Below are 15,871 nucleotides of genomic sequence, written 5' to 3' on the forward strand. Positions count from 1 at the left end.
GGGTTTTTGTTTGCATGGGTGACATCCATTGACATACATGTGTCATTAGAAATTAAAATAGATACTTTAAAATATCAACTCTTTTAAAACAAAACAGATCGCATAAGATAACATTTTTCAAGGAAAGAAATTTAAATCAAGTTTCCTGTTTTTGCAAATCCGTCTGGTTCTGAGCTTGGTCTCTGGCGATGTCACACCCCCGCAGCCTGCGGGTGAGGCAGGTCTCGCCGTGGTGGTGTCACGAGAGCGGCTCGGGGTCCCAGGCACACTGACACCCCCACAGAGGTTCAGGTGCAAACCCCAGGCCCCCTGCCCAGGGCACCTTCCGCCGAGCAGCAGACACCGGGGACGGGATGCGCCGCGCTGTGGCCGCCTCCCGCACCTGGAGCCCCAAGAGCCCCACTCACCGAAGGAGTTGTAGGACGGGGCTGGGGGGCCCAGCGCTCGGGGCTCCGACTTGAGGGCTGGCGGCTGCTGGGGGGGCGTCATGGCTGAGGAGACGAGTGGCCCCGACAGGGACTGGGAGAAGGAGCCGAGTGGGGAGGCGGACAGGGACGATGAGGACTGCAGGGACGGGGAGCGGGGCAGGCAGCCTGGGATGGCCACGGGCGCCGAGCCCCCCAGAGACCGCTGACCTGTGTGGGGCGGAGGGGCCAGGTTAGCGAGGGGCGGAGCGAGATCCTCTGTCCCAGGAATCCCCCAGCACCGCTCCGAGCTGATGGAGCGGGTGGACACCGGGGGTGGGAGCGCTGGGGGGACCCCCACCCAGGGAGGTGTGGCTGCACCCCTCACTGCTCAGACACCCACTAGGCCCTGCCCGGCCGACCTGTCCATGGGCATGGTGGTCCCAGTACTTTTTGGGCCCCCCAGAAATGGTTTATTTTAATAATAGAAGAGGGATTTCCCTGGTGGTCCAGTGGTAAAGAATCTACCTTACAATGAAGGAGATGCGGTTGGATCCCTGGTCAGGGGACTAAGATCCCACATGCCTCAGGGCAACTAAGCCCTCGTGCCACAATTACTGAGCCCGAGCGCCTCAACTAGAGACCCTCCATGCCGCAAACTACAGAGCCCATGCACCACAACTAGAGAGAGAAAACCCACACGCCACAACTAGAGAGAAGCCTGTGCGCCACAATGAAATATCCCGCATGCCTCAACTAAGACCCGACACAGCCAAAAATAAATTAATTGAATAAATAATAAATAAATCTTTAAAAAAATAACAGAAGAAAAAAGATAAACTTTTAGGTCAAACAGAATGATTCAGTACCTAATGTTAACACATTTGTCTTCATGCCAATGCAGTGGTTAAACATCTGAGAAGGGACACGAAGGCCTGACCCCCATCTCTGCAGGGACCTCAGGGTGGGGGCGGCAGGGAGGGAGACAGGACCCCTCCCACCTTAGAGCCACAACAGAAGGCCCCAGAAAGCACCAGGTGCAGGCACTACCTGTGGGTCCGAGGTCACGGCTGTCGTGCTCCTCCAGGTCCTTATCTGGGGGCACGAGGCTGATGTCGCCGAGGTGAAGGTCTAAAGAGGATCCTGCAGAACAGAACCGGCGTCATCGCGGGGGAAAGCCAGGCTCTCGTGGCGGAGGGGACCAGTCTGGGCTTGGGGCCAATCTACTAGCCTCAGCAACACAGCCCTCATCTCACTGACTCAACTCCTAATCATTTGGTAAAACTGACCAAATAAACATGCTTGACTAGTAAAGAATATTCCAGGACAGCGACGTCCAGGGGAAAGCAGCTCACGGACGACTCAGGTGGCACCTGCGCTGACTTCCTCAGCCGGGTCACAGCAGAGACCCACATCCGTTCTCCCCTGGGGCACTGAGCTGGGTGTTCTGCTGTGGCCCTCGGTGCCCCCCAGGCCTGTCTGTTAAAGGGACAGGGGAATGGAACATGGCCCCATCGGCGCTGACCCCACCTGACACTCCCTCCTGGGGTCCTGTACCCTGGGGACCTGACAACAAGCAGGAAGCTGTCTTGGGGTGGCTGAGGTCAGGCCTGCCAACCCCCAAAGTTCCCACAGCCCCAGAGGGTCGACTCAGGGAAGGTGTGGCCTGGGAACCGAGGGGAGGGGCTGCAGGAGCTCCTGGGACACAGCGTGGGGCCAGAGAGACCTCCCCAGCACAAAGTCACAGGCAGGTCCGCAGCAAACCGTGGTGACATCGAAGGCACAGCACACAGGAGCTCTGCCACCTCAGAACCTTTCTCCCCAACCCGCCTCTGGGGTCTGCTCTCCCAAAGCACCCCTTCCAGGAGGCAGGCGGGCCTCTCCTGTGTGGCCCAGTCCCGTGCCCCCTGCTGGCCGCAGGGCCCCTCAGTGCCCCATGACGCCTGGTCAGATGCACCAAGTCCCATTTCAAGAGGCCACAAAGGCACTCAATGCCCCCAGCCCAGGGGTGGACCACGGGGACCCTCGTCAGAACTGCCTGCTCTGGGTCAGCCTCCCACCTCTGCCCCGCCCCCAGCTGCCTGGTGCCAAATGTCAGAGTCCCTGGACAGTGTCCAACCCAACGAGCAGCATCAAGTCAGACCCACCTCAGAGAGGAGGAAGCTCAGCTCTGACTACGCCCCCCCACCTCCTGGGGCTCAGCCAGACCCCCAGGAGCAAAGGAAGGAGGAGCCGGGAGGCTGGGGTGGCTGCATTTGATCCAAGAGTCAAGAGGGCAAGGTAGGGATTCCCTGGTGGCACAGTGGTTAAGAATCCGCCTGCCAATGCAGGGGACACGGGTTCAATCCCTGGTCCGGGAAGATCCCACATGCCGCAGAGCAACTAAGCCCATGCACCACAACTACTGAGCCTGTGCTCTAGAGCCCGCGAGCCACAACTACTGAAGCCCATGCGCCTAGAGCCCATGCTCTGCAACAAGAGAAGCCACCACAATGAGAAGCCCCTGCTCGCCACAACTAGAGAAAGCCCACGGCAGCAACGAAGACCCAATGCAGCCAAAAATAAATAAATAAACAAATAAATTTATTAAAAAAAAAAAAGAGGGCGAGGGGATGAGACCGTGCCTCTGGAACAGAGAGACCCACGCCCAGGGAGAGGGCTGCTGCCTTTCAAATGAAAGACCCTCTACCACACTCAGGGGGAAAAACGGGGCAGGAGACGTGTGACTTCTGAGGAGTCGGGAGCCAGACACATGCAGAGCAGACTTGGGGTCCAGCCCAATGGGCAGCCCCATCCCTTCCCTGCCTGGGCCCCATGGGGACCACTGAGCCAACCACGGGGAGGGCTGCCACCCGATGCCAGCGCTTAGCGGCCCACTGGGGTCCCAGTGCAGCTTCTGCCCCAGGGCGAGGCTACCATGCGCACCCGGGAAGGCGGACAAGGGGTCCCCGCGTCTGTTTCCTTCCCTGTTTCATCCCCGCCACCTGCACACATGACCTGGTCCTGGCCCCACTGGCAACGACAGCCAGGAGCACGGAATGGGGCACAGGCTCCCTCGGCCCAGAGGGATCCCCCGACTGTACCGCACTGCAGGAAGAACTATCTGAAGGGCTGGTGAACACATAGGGTGGCAACCGGGCCAGGGCCCCTGGATTTTCCACCTCTGCTCTGGGGTGTGAGGAGGCCAAAGGGGCTGAGCCTGTGACACCGGGCGCTGTGGACATCGATGCAGGCCCTGGGCTGGCAGCACCCCAAGCTCCTCAGTCCTGGGGGAGCGGCAGGAAGACATGAAGCGCTGCTCACAGCGCTGCCCCAACTGTGACAATAGCGCCTGCACAGCTGGACCAGCCCCGCCAACAGTTTCATGTGACGCACCCGATGACCACATCCAAGGATGGAGGTGACTGGAAGGTGGCCTGATGCAAGAGTGGTGACAGGAAGAAAAGACTGACAAGACTGCCTCAGGGAGACAGTGGGGCTGGGACCGTGGGGGCAGCACCCGCCTCTGGCCTGCACAGTCCCCCTTTCCTCCTGGGGCCTCCACTCCCCTCTGTGGGTGCCCCCTCCCGGCCCTGCTTCTCAACGCTTCTTTGCAGCAAGTGCCTCCTGCTCCCCAGGAAGCCTCCTCCTGACATCTAAAAGCACGCAGGGCCATTCGTGTCCAGGAGCCGCCAAAACCAAGCACCACACACCAGGCGGCCTCAAGCAACACAATTCCACTCATGCAAATCCACTCCGAGGCCAGAGGCTGAGGTCAAGGTGCACAGGGCTGGGCTCCCGCTGAGGCTCCAGGGACCCTCCCTCCTGCCTCTTCTGCTGGCAGTCCTTGGCGTTCCCTGGCTTGTGGACACACCAGCCCCACCTCTGCCTCTGTCCTCTCATGTGGTCTTCCCTCCCCTGTGTTTCTGTGTCCAAATTTCCTTCTTATAAGGACACCGGTCATATCAAATTAGGGCCCATCCTAATGGCCTCATTTTACCTTAATTACATCTGCAGAGACTTGTTTCTTTTTTTTTGGCAGCACCGCACAGCTTGCAGGATCTTAGTTCCCCAACCAGGGATTGAACCCAGGCCCGTGGCAGTGAAAGCGTGGAGTCCTAACCACTGGTCCACCAGGTAATTCCCTGCAAAGACTTGTTTCTAAATAAGGTCACATTCCCAGGTACAGGGACGGGGAGTTTAGGACAGAGGCATATCTTTTGGGGAGCACATAATTTAACTCACAACAATCGAGACCACCTGGAAACACCCCCCACACACACACCGACCTGTCCTCTCCAGGCCGTGCTGTGGTGCTCGAACGGTGCCTCCCGCAGACCTAGGGGCCCAGACCTGTCAGGACCCTTCCACAGACAGACCTGTCTCCTGTTAATGTGAACTCCGCACAGGGGGTACAGCCTCTGGCTCCCACCTGCTCCCCAGGACATGACCACAGGCCCTGCAGCCCCTCACCCAAATCCGCCCCTAGTCGGGTGACCCCCTCCTTGTTGCTGTCCCCAGTTTCCAGCTCACTCTTTAAACTGTCGCCCCAGCCTTGCCTTCCAGCCCTGCACTGTGCACCCAAACCCCTCCGGTCAAAGGCGGCCCTGTCCCTCTTCCCTCCCCTGCCTGGGGCCACCTCCTGGCCCTCCCACCCTCCATGGGAGGCCGGCAGCCCCTCCTGTGCCTGGTCCACACCCGGACACAGGTGACTTCTGCAGTGCTCACCTGCAGACGCCCCAGCCGTCCCCCAGCACGGCCACACTGCCTCCTCCTAGCAGGAGTGGCCCCACTGCAGCATTGGCTCCTTATCAAACCGCACACAGGTGCCTCCTTTGAGCTGGTGCACCGGGGCCCACATACTGAGCAGAAGCCCAGCGGAGCCCTCAACTCCTCATCCCCTGACCCACACCAGTTAGGGCTCCCAGCTCTAGCCATCTCTGCAGGCTGCCCCCTCACCCCGACCTGCTCTGTCCCAGGAGTAACCTTTCTGTGATGCCAACCCTTTCATGTCCTGAGTCCTGCCTCCCAGAAAGGATGTACTACTCGGCGAGCCAGTCCACACTTCCCCAGCAGGACCCTTTCCCACCCTTCCCCTCCCCACCCCAGCAATGGCTCCTCCTTTGTCTTTAAGCCATGACACTGCTGTGGGATACAGCCTGCCACAGCTTCCATTAGCCCCACTAGTCCTGAGAAAACTCCTGCCTAGCCCCCAAAACCCTTCTCAGAATCACCCCTTCCTCCATCCCTGCATGTCACCTGGACTGTGCAGTCCAGCCCAGGCCTGGACCACTGCTGGCCGATGTGCAGACTCACCCACTGACAGCAAGCACCCTGACCCGCCCACTGCACGCCTGACCTGCCACCACCACCCATGCTCCCTGTGCTGGCCTGGCACATCTGCTCTGCCTGAGGTCCTGAGCTCCCGTCCTGGACATGCTGGTCAGGAGGACCTGACAATATGGACTTAGCCCTTCGCACCTGGAGTGGTGGGATCAGGTTAGGGGTGGTCTGCTTCAAAGCTGGCAGAGTTCCATAAACATTTTTTGAATAACAAAGGCACATAAAATGAAGGAAGGGATGGACGTATGGATAGAAATAAACTGAGTACAGGAGCCTTTTCTCACCTTGAAGTGATTTATCTCATCCCACTCCCCCACCCCCACCCAATGACTCAGCATAAAGGGGCACCTCTGTTGCCCTGCCCTGCTCAGGTGCAGGCAGGGCACAACAGGGGCCAACTCTCACCTGACAAACCACAGCCTGTGTTGCGGAGGCGGGGGTTGGGGGGGTGGCGGCGGTCACTGGCGCTCCCAGGAGGTGTCCTGGCCCACTTTTTCACCAGCACTATGTCTCTTATCCTATTACACACCCCACTGTTCCCTGAGATCAGACCCAGGTCTTCTGAGACGTTCTCTTAAAGGAAGAACTAACTTAACACTCAAAATCTATGTGAACCCAGTTAGGTAAACTGTGCCATGTGACCCGGAGCCCGCCTTGCCAAAGTACCAGTAACCGCCCAGATGTTAACGAGCAATTAGCTGAAAGCTGCTGAGTAATGGCCCTGGCAAAGCTCGGTTTCCGACGTGACACAGCACATTCAAGAGGTGCCCAGGTCCCCAGGACCATGGGACACACGGGAACAATGCACACAGTCAGTGCTCGAATTAGAGGCCAGAATGGGGAACCCCTGACGTGGGGGTGCTCCCCTGCACCCACGGGGAGGGGGCAGGATGCCCCCTGGCGGGCTGTCCTTCCCCTAACTAGAGGATGGAGAAGCACCTGGCAAACCCGCTCACTGCTGGTCTGAGTTTCCGACAGTGCAGGCGGCGATTCGATTCGCAACAGGACAAGGCAGGAACCCCGTCCTCATCGGGGAGTGAGAGACCCACCTCCGCTAGGCGATGCAGGCTTCCCTGGAGAAGCCCGCGGCTGGCGCCCACGCAGGGAAGCAGCGGGCGCCTCTGCAGAGCAGGTTCCTAAAGGGGGGATGTTTGTATTCGCCTCATTCCGCAACCCCGAAGATCTTGGTACCAACCCCTGGCTGTCACACCTGGCCCGGGGCGCGGGTACCGCAGACCGGTAAGAGGAGCACCGGGAGGGGAGGGGAAAGATCGGGGGGAGGGGAGGAGGGGGAGACGCACCTCACATGGGAGCGGATTTGGCCCACCTGGAGGGACGGGAGTTGGCCCACCTGGGGAGAAGGGAAGGCGCACCTGGGGCGGAGGAAGGCGTACCTAGCAGAGAGAGTTGGCGCACCGCTCTGTCTGCAGCTCCGGGTAACGACGACCCGCACCCTGACGGCGCGGGACTGACGATGCTGACTCACCGTCCCAGCGTCCGGCGCCCCGCACTGCTGCGGCCGCCACCGCCGCCGATTCAAACACGGCCCGCGCCCCGCCCGGCCCGCGCCGGCCCCGCCCCTGGTGACGCAAATGTTAGATCGACCCGCCCCCGACTTGCCCCGCCCGGATGACGCAAGCCTCGGGATGCCCCCGCCCCCGACATACTCCGCCCCACACCGGTGACGCAAGCCTTAGGTTGCCCCGCCCCTGGCCCCGCCCCGTCGCACCTGGCTGGCGCTGTGCGGGCTGGTGAGAGTGTTCGGGCCCCGCGGCTCCCTGTCCTCGGATCCCCGCGTCTCCAAGGCCCGGTGTATGGGCCCCCGGCGGGGCACGCCACCTCCTCTTACCAGCACCTGCCCCTCCCGGCGCTGCGAGGCGGCGTGCCGGGACCCCGGACCCAGGTTGTGCGAAAACCATCGCGGGGCCGGGCTGCTTTGTTCAGGTTAAAGTGGGGTCTCCGCGGCAAGTCCCGAGCCCTGCCGCCGGCCGGTTGCTCCTACCCTGCCCACCTGCCGCGGCTCAGGCCGGACCCCACTCAGGTAAAACACGCTCAACCCAACGCCATGCGGGTCAGGATGAACAGGCTGTGACCCTGCCCTCGGAGGTCACTTAGAGTCAGCTGCCCACAGCCCTGAGGTCCCTCCACAGTCGATCTAGTCTTTCCACCCTTTGCCAGCCACCCGGCAATGAACTCCGGAGGTTCCCGCCTGTTCATATGAAGTGGAAGGCAAAAGAAAGGAACCTGCCCAGTGGCCCTGAAATGATTCCACTGAATCCATTAAACACAGAAAATCTGGAACCAGCACCTGTTTATTTCAGCGTTTACCCCTTCTATTCATGCAGTGCATTAGTAAGGATACAACCTGAATGAAACTACATGGAAAAACAATCCAGTCTACACCTGTTAGCCCCAAAGCAGGTGGGGTGTGCACTCTGGGTCCTGGGTCCCAACAGCAGAAAGGCCAGCTAGGGCCCTCCTCCTGGGGCCAGAGGGCAGTTCTGAGGATTCCGTTACTTCCCAAAACTGGCTAGTATTATTGGTGCAGCCAGGTGCACCCAGACGTGGCCTGAGAGGGCCAGGTGACCCGTATGGCCCTGGCAGGCACCGTCTCGCCCGCCAGCTCCACTCTTCCCTTAGCTTTCACGACAGCCCCAACCTGGGCTCTGTGCCTCCATCCAGCTGCCAGACAGGTCCCCCGGGTCCAATCACACCAGTCATCAGTCCACAAACCCTCAAGGACTCCCAGCGGCCAAGGACCCCTCTGCAGCCGGTAGCCATGCCCATGCCTTGTGACCTCATCCCCGCTCCTCACCCTTGTCACCGTCCCCCGTCTTCAGGTGCCCTCACCACCCCTCACAACCCCCATTTCTCTGAAGCCTCCTGTTCTTGGTGGTCTCAGGCTGGGTGGCACTGCCCGCCCTGCCTTGCCCTGTGGGGCCCGTCCAGCTGCCCCGCCTGAGGGCTCCTCATCCCCTCTGCAGCCCAAGGCCCCCAGCGAGGCAGGCATTTCCTAGACCACGGGCAACACAGCCGAAGTGGCAGGTGACCGAAAACGCTCTTCTACAAACTGAGCGTGAGCATACACCATGCATACTGGAAGGCGTCAAGGGAAGTGCAAAGAGGCGTCGGGGAGATGGGAGCAGAGCCCCGGACTTACCTGGGACCGCCTCGACGGCGCTGCCAGTGGGGTCAAGAGGGTGGGCACGAGCCGAGACAGTGGGCAGAGCAGTGGGCGAGGAGCCGCCTGAGCCAGTGCTGGATGCCAGGCTGGATGCGAGGCTGGAACTCACACTGGGAGCGAGGGGGTGACCCACTGCCAACACCGCCAGGTGGCCCTGTGCAAAGACATAACAAGATAAGCCAGCGCCCTGCTCGGGGACAGCAACGTGATGGCAGCACAGTGACAGAGAATGACAGAATCGAGACGGATGGGCTGGCCTACTTTTATCCCCAAAACAAAACAAAGAAAGTTGACTACTTTTCCAGAGATTCTAGAGGGGCTTTAAACATCTGGTTAGTTACAATAACTGTGACAGCAGAATCATGAGCTGTCGATCACCCAGGGATGGGAACAAATGTATCCAGGGCGTGTCCCATCTAATGATGATAATAAGAATCATGATAATAATGATTCAGAGAAGGACATTCACAAGCAGATGCGGCAGCCTAAAAACAACCCACCACAGACGTGAGCAGAAAGCCAGCACTGCTTCTGAAGACGTCGATAAAATAATCCTGTGAGGGGCTTCCCTGGTGGCGCAGTGGTTAAGAATCCACCTGCCAACGCAGGGAACACAGGTTCGAGCCCTGGTCCGGGAAGATCCCAAATGCTGCGGAGCAACTAAGCCCGTGCGCCACAACTACTGAGCCTGAGCTCTAGAGCCCACGTGCCACAACTACTAAAGCTGCGTGCCTAGAGCCTGTGCTCCGCAACAAGAGAAGCCACTGCAATGAGAAGCCCATGCACCGCAACGAAGAGTAGCCCCCGCTCACCGCAACTAGAGAAAGCCCGCGTGCAGCAACGAAGACGCAAAGCAGCCAAAAATAAATAAATAAATAAATAAAATTTATTTAAAAAAAAATAATCCTATGACCTCGTTACCCAACAAAAGAAAAAGATTGGGGCAATTCACATTATCTTTACTTGATAGATTAAAAGAATTGGCACAATTTTGGATGAATAGCCAGTAACGTGGAGGGCACTGTGCACAGAAAAGGATGTGATAAAAATGAACCAGGAAAGACCTACGAAGTCAGACCTCAGGGCTTTCCACATCGTACACAGTCATGTCTGGGTGCACACTCAGAGGTTGCTAGGAAATCAGGAGTCAGAAGCTATACTAAAATGAAATGGTATGTCGTCTGGGTTTTGCCTCAAAATAATATAGGAAAAGTTAACCGTGGCAGGGGGAGGGAAGGGGTGCTATAAGACCAAGTGCAGGAGGTGGGTTCCTAGTGAAATTCTCATAATAAAAAGGAAAGTCACTGAACAGTGTGTAAGAGACCAATCTGGCACAGAATAGCTTCTCCGAGCAAGTGTTCCCAGCCCTGAGGCCTCCTTCTTGGCGTTCACGGTCTACCCCCAGCAACTGGCTTTGCTCAAGAGAGGCCCCAGGTGACAACCCATTGCTCCATGACTGCAGAGACCCTGGGACTGATCGCCATTGTATGCTTGAGACTAAAACTTAAAAATAGTAACTCAAACTACAGAGGTCTGGAGAGCAACGCCCCCCAGCTCTCCCTGGGCTTCGGCTCAGAGGTGGGCCCACCTGCCCATCCACAACCCGGCTTTCCATCCCTCCAGCCATGGGAGGTGTGACCACAGGCCTTCCTCCTCTCTCCCGCTGCAGCCACTGCCCCGTCCCCGGGCGAGGTAGGAATGGCAGGAACCTACCCATGGCACTGCAGACACTCCATGTTAAACCCCACGCATGGAGCCTGGCTGGGAGCTGCCATGACTTCACCCACCCAAAAAATTCATACTGCAGGAGCACGTGCCCCCTTGAAGACATCAGGTGACACTTTGTCCTGAAAATCGATGACAACATCCTGGTTGGTCCTTTCCCTGAGGCCACCCATGGTGGTTACAGATGTACCAGGATGGGTGGAGAGTGGGGTCTCTGTCACCAGGGGAGCCAGACATGACACAGCAAAATGGGGGGGCCATGCCCCTCCTTACGCCAGCTTTGTCTGCACGGTTTCTCTTTTTTCGTGGTAAAATACACATAACATAGCATTGACCATCTTACCACTGTTAAGCGTACAATCCAGCAGCATTAAATACATTGACAGCTGTGCAGCCATCACTACCATCATCTCCAGAACTTTCTCATCTTCCCAGACTGAAACTCTGTCCTATTAAACACTAACTCCCTACCCTCCCCGAGCCCCTGACACCCACCCTTCCACTCTCTGTCTCTATGAATTTGACAGCTGCAGGGACCTCATATAAGCGGGATCATACAGGATCCCACTGTATGGGGTGGGGGGCATCCCACTGTAGGGCCGCTCCTCGCAGCATGTAGAATCTTGGTTCCCCAACCAAGGATCGAACCCTCATTCCCTGCAGTGGAAGTGAGGAGTCTTAACCACTGGACTGCCAGGGAAGTCCCAGGATTTGTCCTTCGTGTCTAGCTTATTTCACTGAGCATAATGTCTTTGCTGTGGACTGAATGTCTGTGTCCCCCCAAAATCCGAATGTTCAAGCCCTAACCTCCAATGTGACTGTATCTAGAGATCGGGCCTTTAAGGTGACAGGTTAAATGAGGTCATAAGAGGGGGTTCTGATCCGATAGGTCTGGTGTCCTTATAAGAGGAAGGGACTCCAGGGATGCACAGGCACAGAGGAAAGGATGTGCAGGCACACAGCAAGACGCCAGCCGTCTGCGCCACACCTGCCTACACTTTGATCTTGGATGTCCAGCCTCCAGAACTGTGAGAAAATAAATTTCCGGTATGTTAGCCAGCCAGTCTAGTGTTTTGTTATGGCAGCCTGAGCTAACACAGTCTTCAGGGTTGACCCATGTTGTAGCATGTGATGGGATTTCCTTCCTTTTTATGGCTGGATAATATTCCACTGTATGGATGGACCACATTATGCTCATCCATTCATCCGCCAATGGGCACTTGGGTTGCTCACAACTTCTGGCTTCATGAATAATGCTGCTGTGAAAATGGGTGTACAAATACCTCTTCGAGACACCGCTTGCAATTCATTTGGGTATATACCCAGAAATGGGATTGCTGGATCATAAGGTAATTCTATTTTTAATTTTTCAAGGAAACACCATACTGTTTTCCACAGCGGCTGCACCATTTTACATTCTTACCGGCAATGCAAAAAATCTTCAACTTCTCTACATCATTGCCAACACCTGTTATTCTGTTTTGCTTTTTTAATAGCAGCTGTCCCCTAATGGGCGTAAAGTGGTACCTCATGGTGGTTTTGGTTTGCATGTTCCTAAAGACCACTGGTATTGAGCATCTTTTCATGTGCTTGTGGGCTATTTGTGTATCTTCTTTGGAGAAATGTCTACTCAAGTCCTTTGCCCAGTTTTTAAAAAAATTTATTTATTTATTTTTGGCTGTGTTGGGTCTTCATTTCTGTGCGAGGGCTTTCTCTAGTTGTGGCAAGCGGGGGCCACTCTTCATCGCGGTGCGCGGGCCTCTCACTATCGTGGCCTCTCTTGTTGCGGAGCACAGGCTCCAGACGCGCAGGCTCAGTAGTTGTGGCTCACGGGCCCAGCTGCTCCACGGCATGTGGGATCTTCCCAGACCAGGGCTCGAACCCGTGTCCCCTGCATTAGCAGGCAGATTCTCAACCACTGCGCCACCAGGGAAGCCCCTTTGCCCATTTTTTAATCAGGTTGCTTGTTTTGTTGATGTTGAGTTGTAGGAGTTCTTTCTATGTTCTGAATATTAACCCCTTATCAGATAAATAATTTGCAGATATTTTTCCCATTCCATGAGCTGTCTTTTCACTCTGTTTGTTGATAGTGTCCTTTGATGCACGAAAGTTTTTAATTTCAATGAAGTCTCATTTATCTATTTTCTCTTCTGTTGCCTGTGCTTTTGGTGTCACATCCATGAAATTGTTGCCAATCCCAAAGTCAGGAAGCTTTCCCATCTGCCTGTTTTTGAGTAGCACAGACACACTCGTGTGCTAGGGGAAGCTTGGGGTGACCTGGGGACTCATCAGACTGACAACTTGGAAAGCCCGCCTGTTCGCTGAGAACTGAGTCCTCCAATTGCACTGCTCTCACGGGGTGACACCACTGGCTGCCTCTCAGGGTGGGACAGAGCGAGTCCTGGAGGGCTGGGGTCTGCGCACTGTGGACACTGTCTCCATGGTCTCGGAGCCTGGACTCTGCAGCGATGGGAGGCCACAGCACGGAGCTGCTTTCCTCGGCAGGAACCACCAAGTGCCGCCCGGCAAGCAGGGGGTGTCTAAGGAAGCGGCCCCCTGGGAAGGAAGACGGACACTGGGGAGTGGGCCGGGCTAACCAGCAAACTGAACCGCCTCAGTTTATCAAGGAAAACACCACACGCCCTGTGCTCCCCACTCTGACCCAATGATCGAAGCCCCAGAAACAAGAGCTGCTGCTGAGGCCCAGGGACACGGGGTCCTGCAGCCGCCTCAGAGGAGATGGGAGGTCCCAGGGACAGGTGGCCAGCATTCTCCTCCAGCCAGAACGGACAGCGCCCACATGCAGGGAAGGGGTCCCCGGAGCAGCAGCTGAGCACCGTTCACCCGAGAGAGCCACCAGGCTGGCCTCACAGCCACGGCGTCCACTGGGCATTCCAGCCAACCCTTCAAACACAGCGGGAACCTCGGGGGTCCCAGGGGAAATGCTGGGACCAGCTAACCTGGCCTAGGGGCCCTCTGGCTTTCCAACCGGGCCTGGCTTTGGGACAGGACAGAGGGGGTCTCTGGGTCCAGGTGAGTGCTGGCTGGTGGATGAACTTGGCCAGTCTACTCACAGCGCCCAAGGCAGAGGGCGGCTCACACACTGGGAACCTCCCGGCCCTCTTGGGCTCCCCCGCCGTGAGCCCCACTCCTTTCCAGGCCCTTCCTCCTCAGCCCTGAGACTGCGGCCACGTACCCTGTTGGCTACACTACTGTTAACATTTCATGTTTCAGATTCTTAATGAACAACTTCTCGATTTCAATCTCTTTAAAAAAAAAAAAATGACAAGATAACTGGGTTGTATTTTTACTTTCAACCACCCTGCTGATTTCAAAAACGTGCTTCAGAAGCTTCTAATGGAAAAAAAGTGCCTGAACATCTTGCTCTGAAAAATCCCCCAGGAAGTACCCTCAGGGCACTAAGAAAACCAGAAGAAAAGGAACTGTGAGGGCCTGTCCACTTGGGAATTTAAAATAAAGCTCAGAGCAGAGACAGGTGACAAGCGGCCAGAGTGAGTGCTCGCTGCGCACCCCGCCCAGCCCAGGCCTTCCAGAGCGTGTAAAGCTCCCGCTGTCTATTTACAGTGACAGGAAAACAAGCATCCTTGTGTCCAGAGAAAAAAACCTGTTTCTCCAACAACTTGGTTTACCAAGCGTACAGGAAGCTATGTCGCACAGAACAGAGAGAAAGGGCCTGACTCAGCAGAAGCCTGGGGGTGGGGGGGGGCACGGCGGGAAGCCCCCATGTAGCCTCCCTTGGAGGAGAAAGAATGCGTTGATCACTAGGTTCCTGATCACTAGTTCCCTCAGAGGTGAAAACAACTCCAGATTGTGACCCGAGAGAGGGAGACCAAGCCAGGCTCACCCTGGACGCTGCCGTGGGCTCAACTGTGCCCCCAGAACTCAGATGTTGGGGTCCTGACCCCCAGCACCTCTGAACGGGACCTGCTTAGAGTCAGGGTCTTTACCGAGGGAATCAAGTTAAGACGAGGTTGATAGGGTGGGTCCTGATCAATAGCACTGATATCCTGATGGAAAAGGGACCACTGGAGACAGACACAGACACAGAGAGAAGACGGCGCCTGCAGGCCGAGAACGGAGGTCCCCAGAAGGAACCAACCTTGCTGACGCCCTCGTCTCCAACTTCGGGCACTGGACGGAATCACTGCGTGTTGTTTAAGCCTCGGTCTGTGGAGCTTTGTCACGGCTGCCCCGGGGACACTCACACAGAAGGGCCACGAAGGGCACCTCTTATTTCCCCGTGGGGAAAACTTTAAGAGGTTTTGGTTCTGTTGTTTCCAAGGTACGGCACACTTTTTAAAACATTAAAACAAAGGACATACGGAACAGATGACTTTAAGAAGAATATAAGAATGTAGCTGTTTTACAAATGGATGTTAACCAGGTCACGGCGTGAGTCAGGGGTAAGTGACGGGCTACACAGGCAGCGGTCTAGTCACAAAGAGAACGTGAAATCTCGCCTCGGGTAGTACCTGCTTACTGTCCTGCTCGCTGGCCTTCTGGCTGCCTTCAGCAGGTGAATCTCTCCGCTTTGCCTGCAACAGAAAAAGCACTGGCTGTTGGAAGAAAAAGCAGCTGATTAAAAACACACAGAGACCTAAGCTTTGCTCGGAAGGCAGAAAAGGCCGAGGACTGGGACTTCCCTGGTGGTGCAGTGGTTAAGAATCCGCCTGCCAATGCAGGGGACACAGGTTCGAGCCCTGGTCCAGGAATATCCCACATGCCGCGGAGCAACTAAGCCTGTGCGCCTCAAATACTAAGCCTGCACTCTTGAAGCCTGCAAGCCACAACTACTGAAGCCTGCGCGCCTAGAGCCTGTGCTCCTCAACAAGAAAAGCCACCATAGTGAGAAGCCCGCGCACCGCAACAAAGACCCAACACAGCCAAAAATAAATAAACAAACAAACAAATAAATAAAAGGGGGGGGGGAAAGAAAAGGCCGAGGACTGAAGTCCATGAAACAGAAAGGCTTTCAAATCTGCTGCCTCTGCATCAGTTTTCTTGGATTCCAGTTCCTACACCTGATGTGGATCTCTGCGCTCCTGGCTGGTCCGTGTGAAGGCAGGTGAGAGCTCCCTGAACCCACAACGGCGTACCCCAAACAGAGCCTCGCAGGCAGGGCTGCATCTCCAGAGCCGGGAAAGTCGTGGAAAGTCCAACACCTGAGGCAGATGATTTCCTGGAAGGCTATTCTCTGCCCTCCCCCTTTCTGCCT

At 56.5% G+C, this 15,871-nt stretch overlaps 1 protein-coding gene across 9 annotated transcripts in view; it reads right to left on the bottom strand.

The window, feature by feature from the left end:
• Positions 1-15,871, bottom strand: part of UNKL (unk like zinc finger) — a 45,052-nt gene that overhangs the window by 3,849 nt on the left and 25,332 nt on the right. For 6 of the 9 annotated variants that reach the window (XM_082361069.1, XM_082361068.1, XM_082361071.1 and 3 more), the window contains 4 exons: positions 15,129-15,191; positions 8,887-9,064; positions 1,455-1,547; positions 408-635 (listed from right to left, as the gene is read on the bottom strand). In XM_082361069.1, the coding sequence (XP_082217195.1) occupies positions 408-635; positions 1,455-1,547; positions 8,887-9,064; positions 15,129-15,191 (562 nt within the window). Of the gene's footprint in view, positions 1-407; positions 636-1,454; positions 1,548-7,120; positions 7,143-8,886; positions 9,065-15,128; positions 15,192-15,871 lie in introns of those variants that run through there. The other 3 variants (XM_082361070.1, XM_082361072.1, XM_082361075.1) reach the window with 3 other exon arrangements.

Source organism: Balaenoptera borealis, assembly GCF_965194805.1.
Source record: "Balaenoptera borealis genome assembly, chromosome: 16".
Classification (NCBI taxonomy): domain Eukaryota; kingdom Metazoa; phylum Chordata; class Mammalia; order Artiodactyla; family Balaenopteridae; genus Balaenoptera; species Balaenoptera borealis.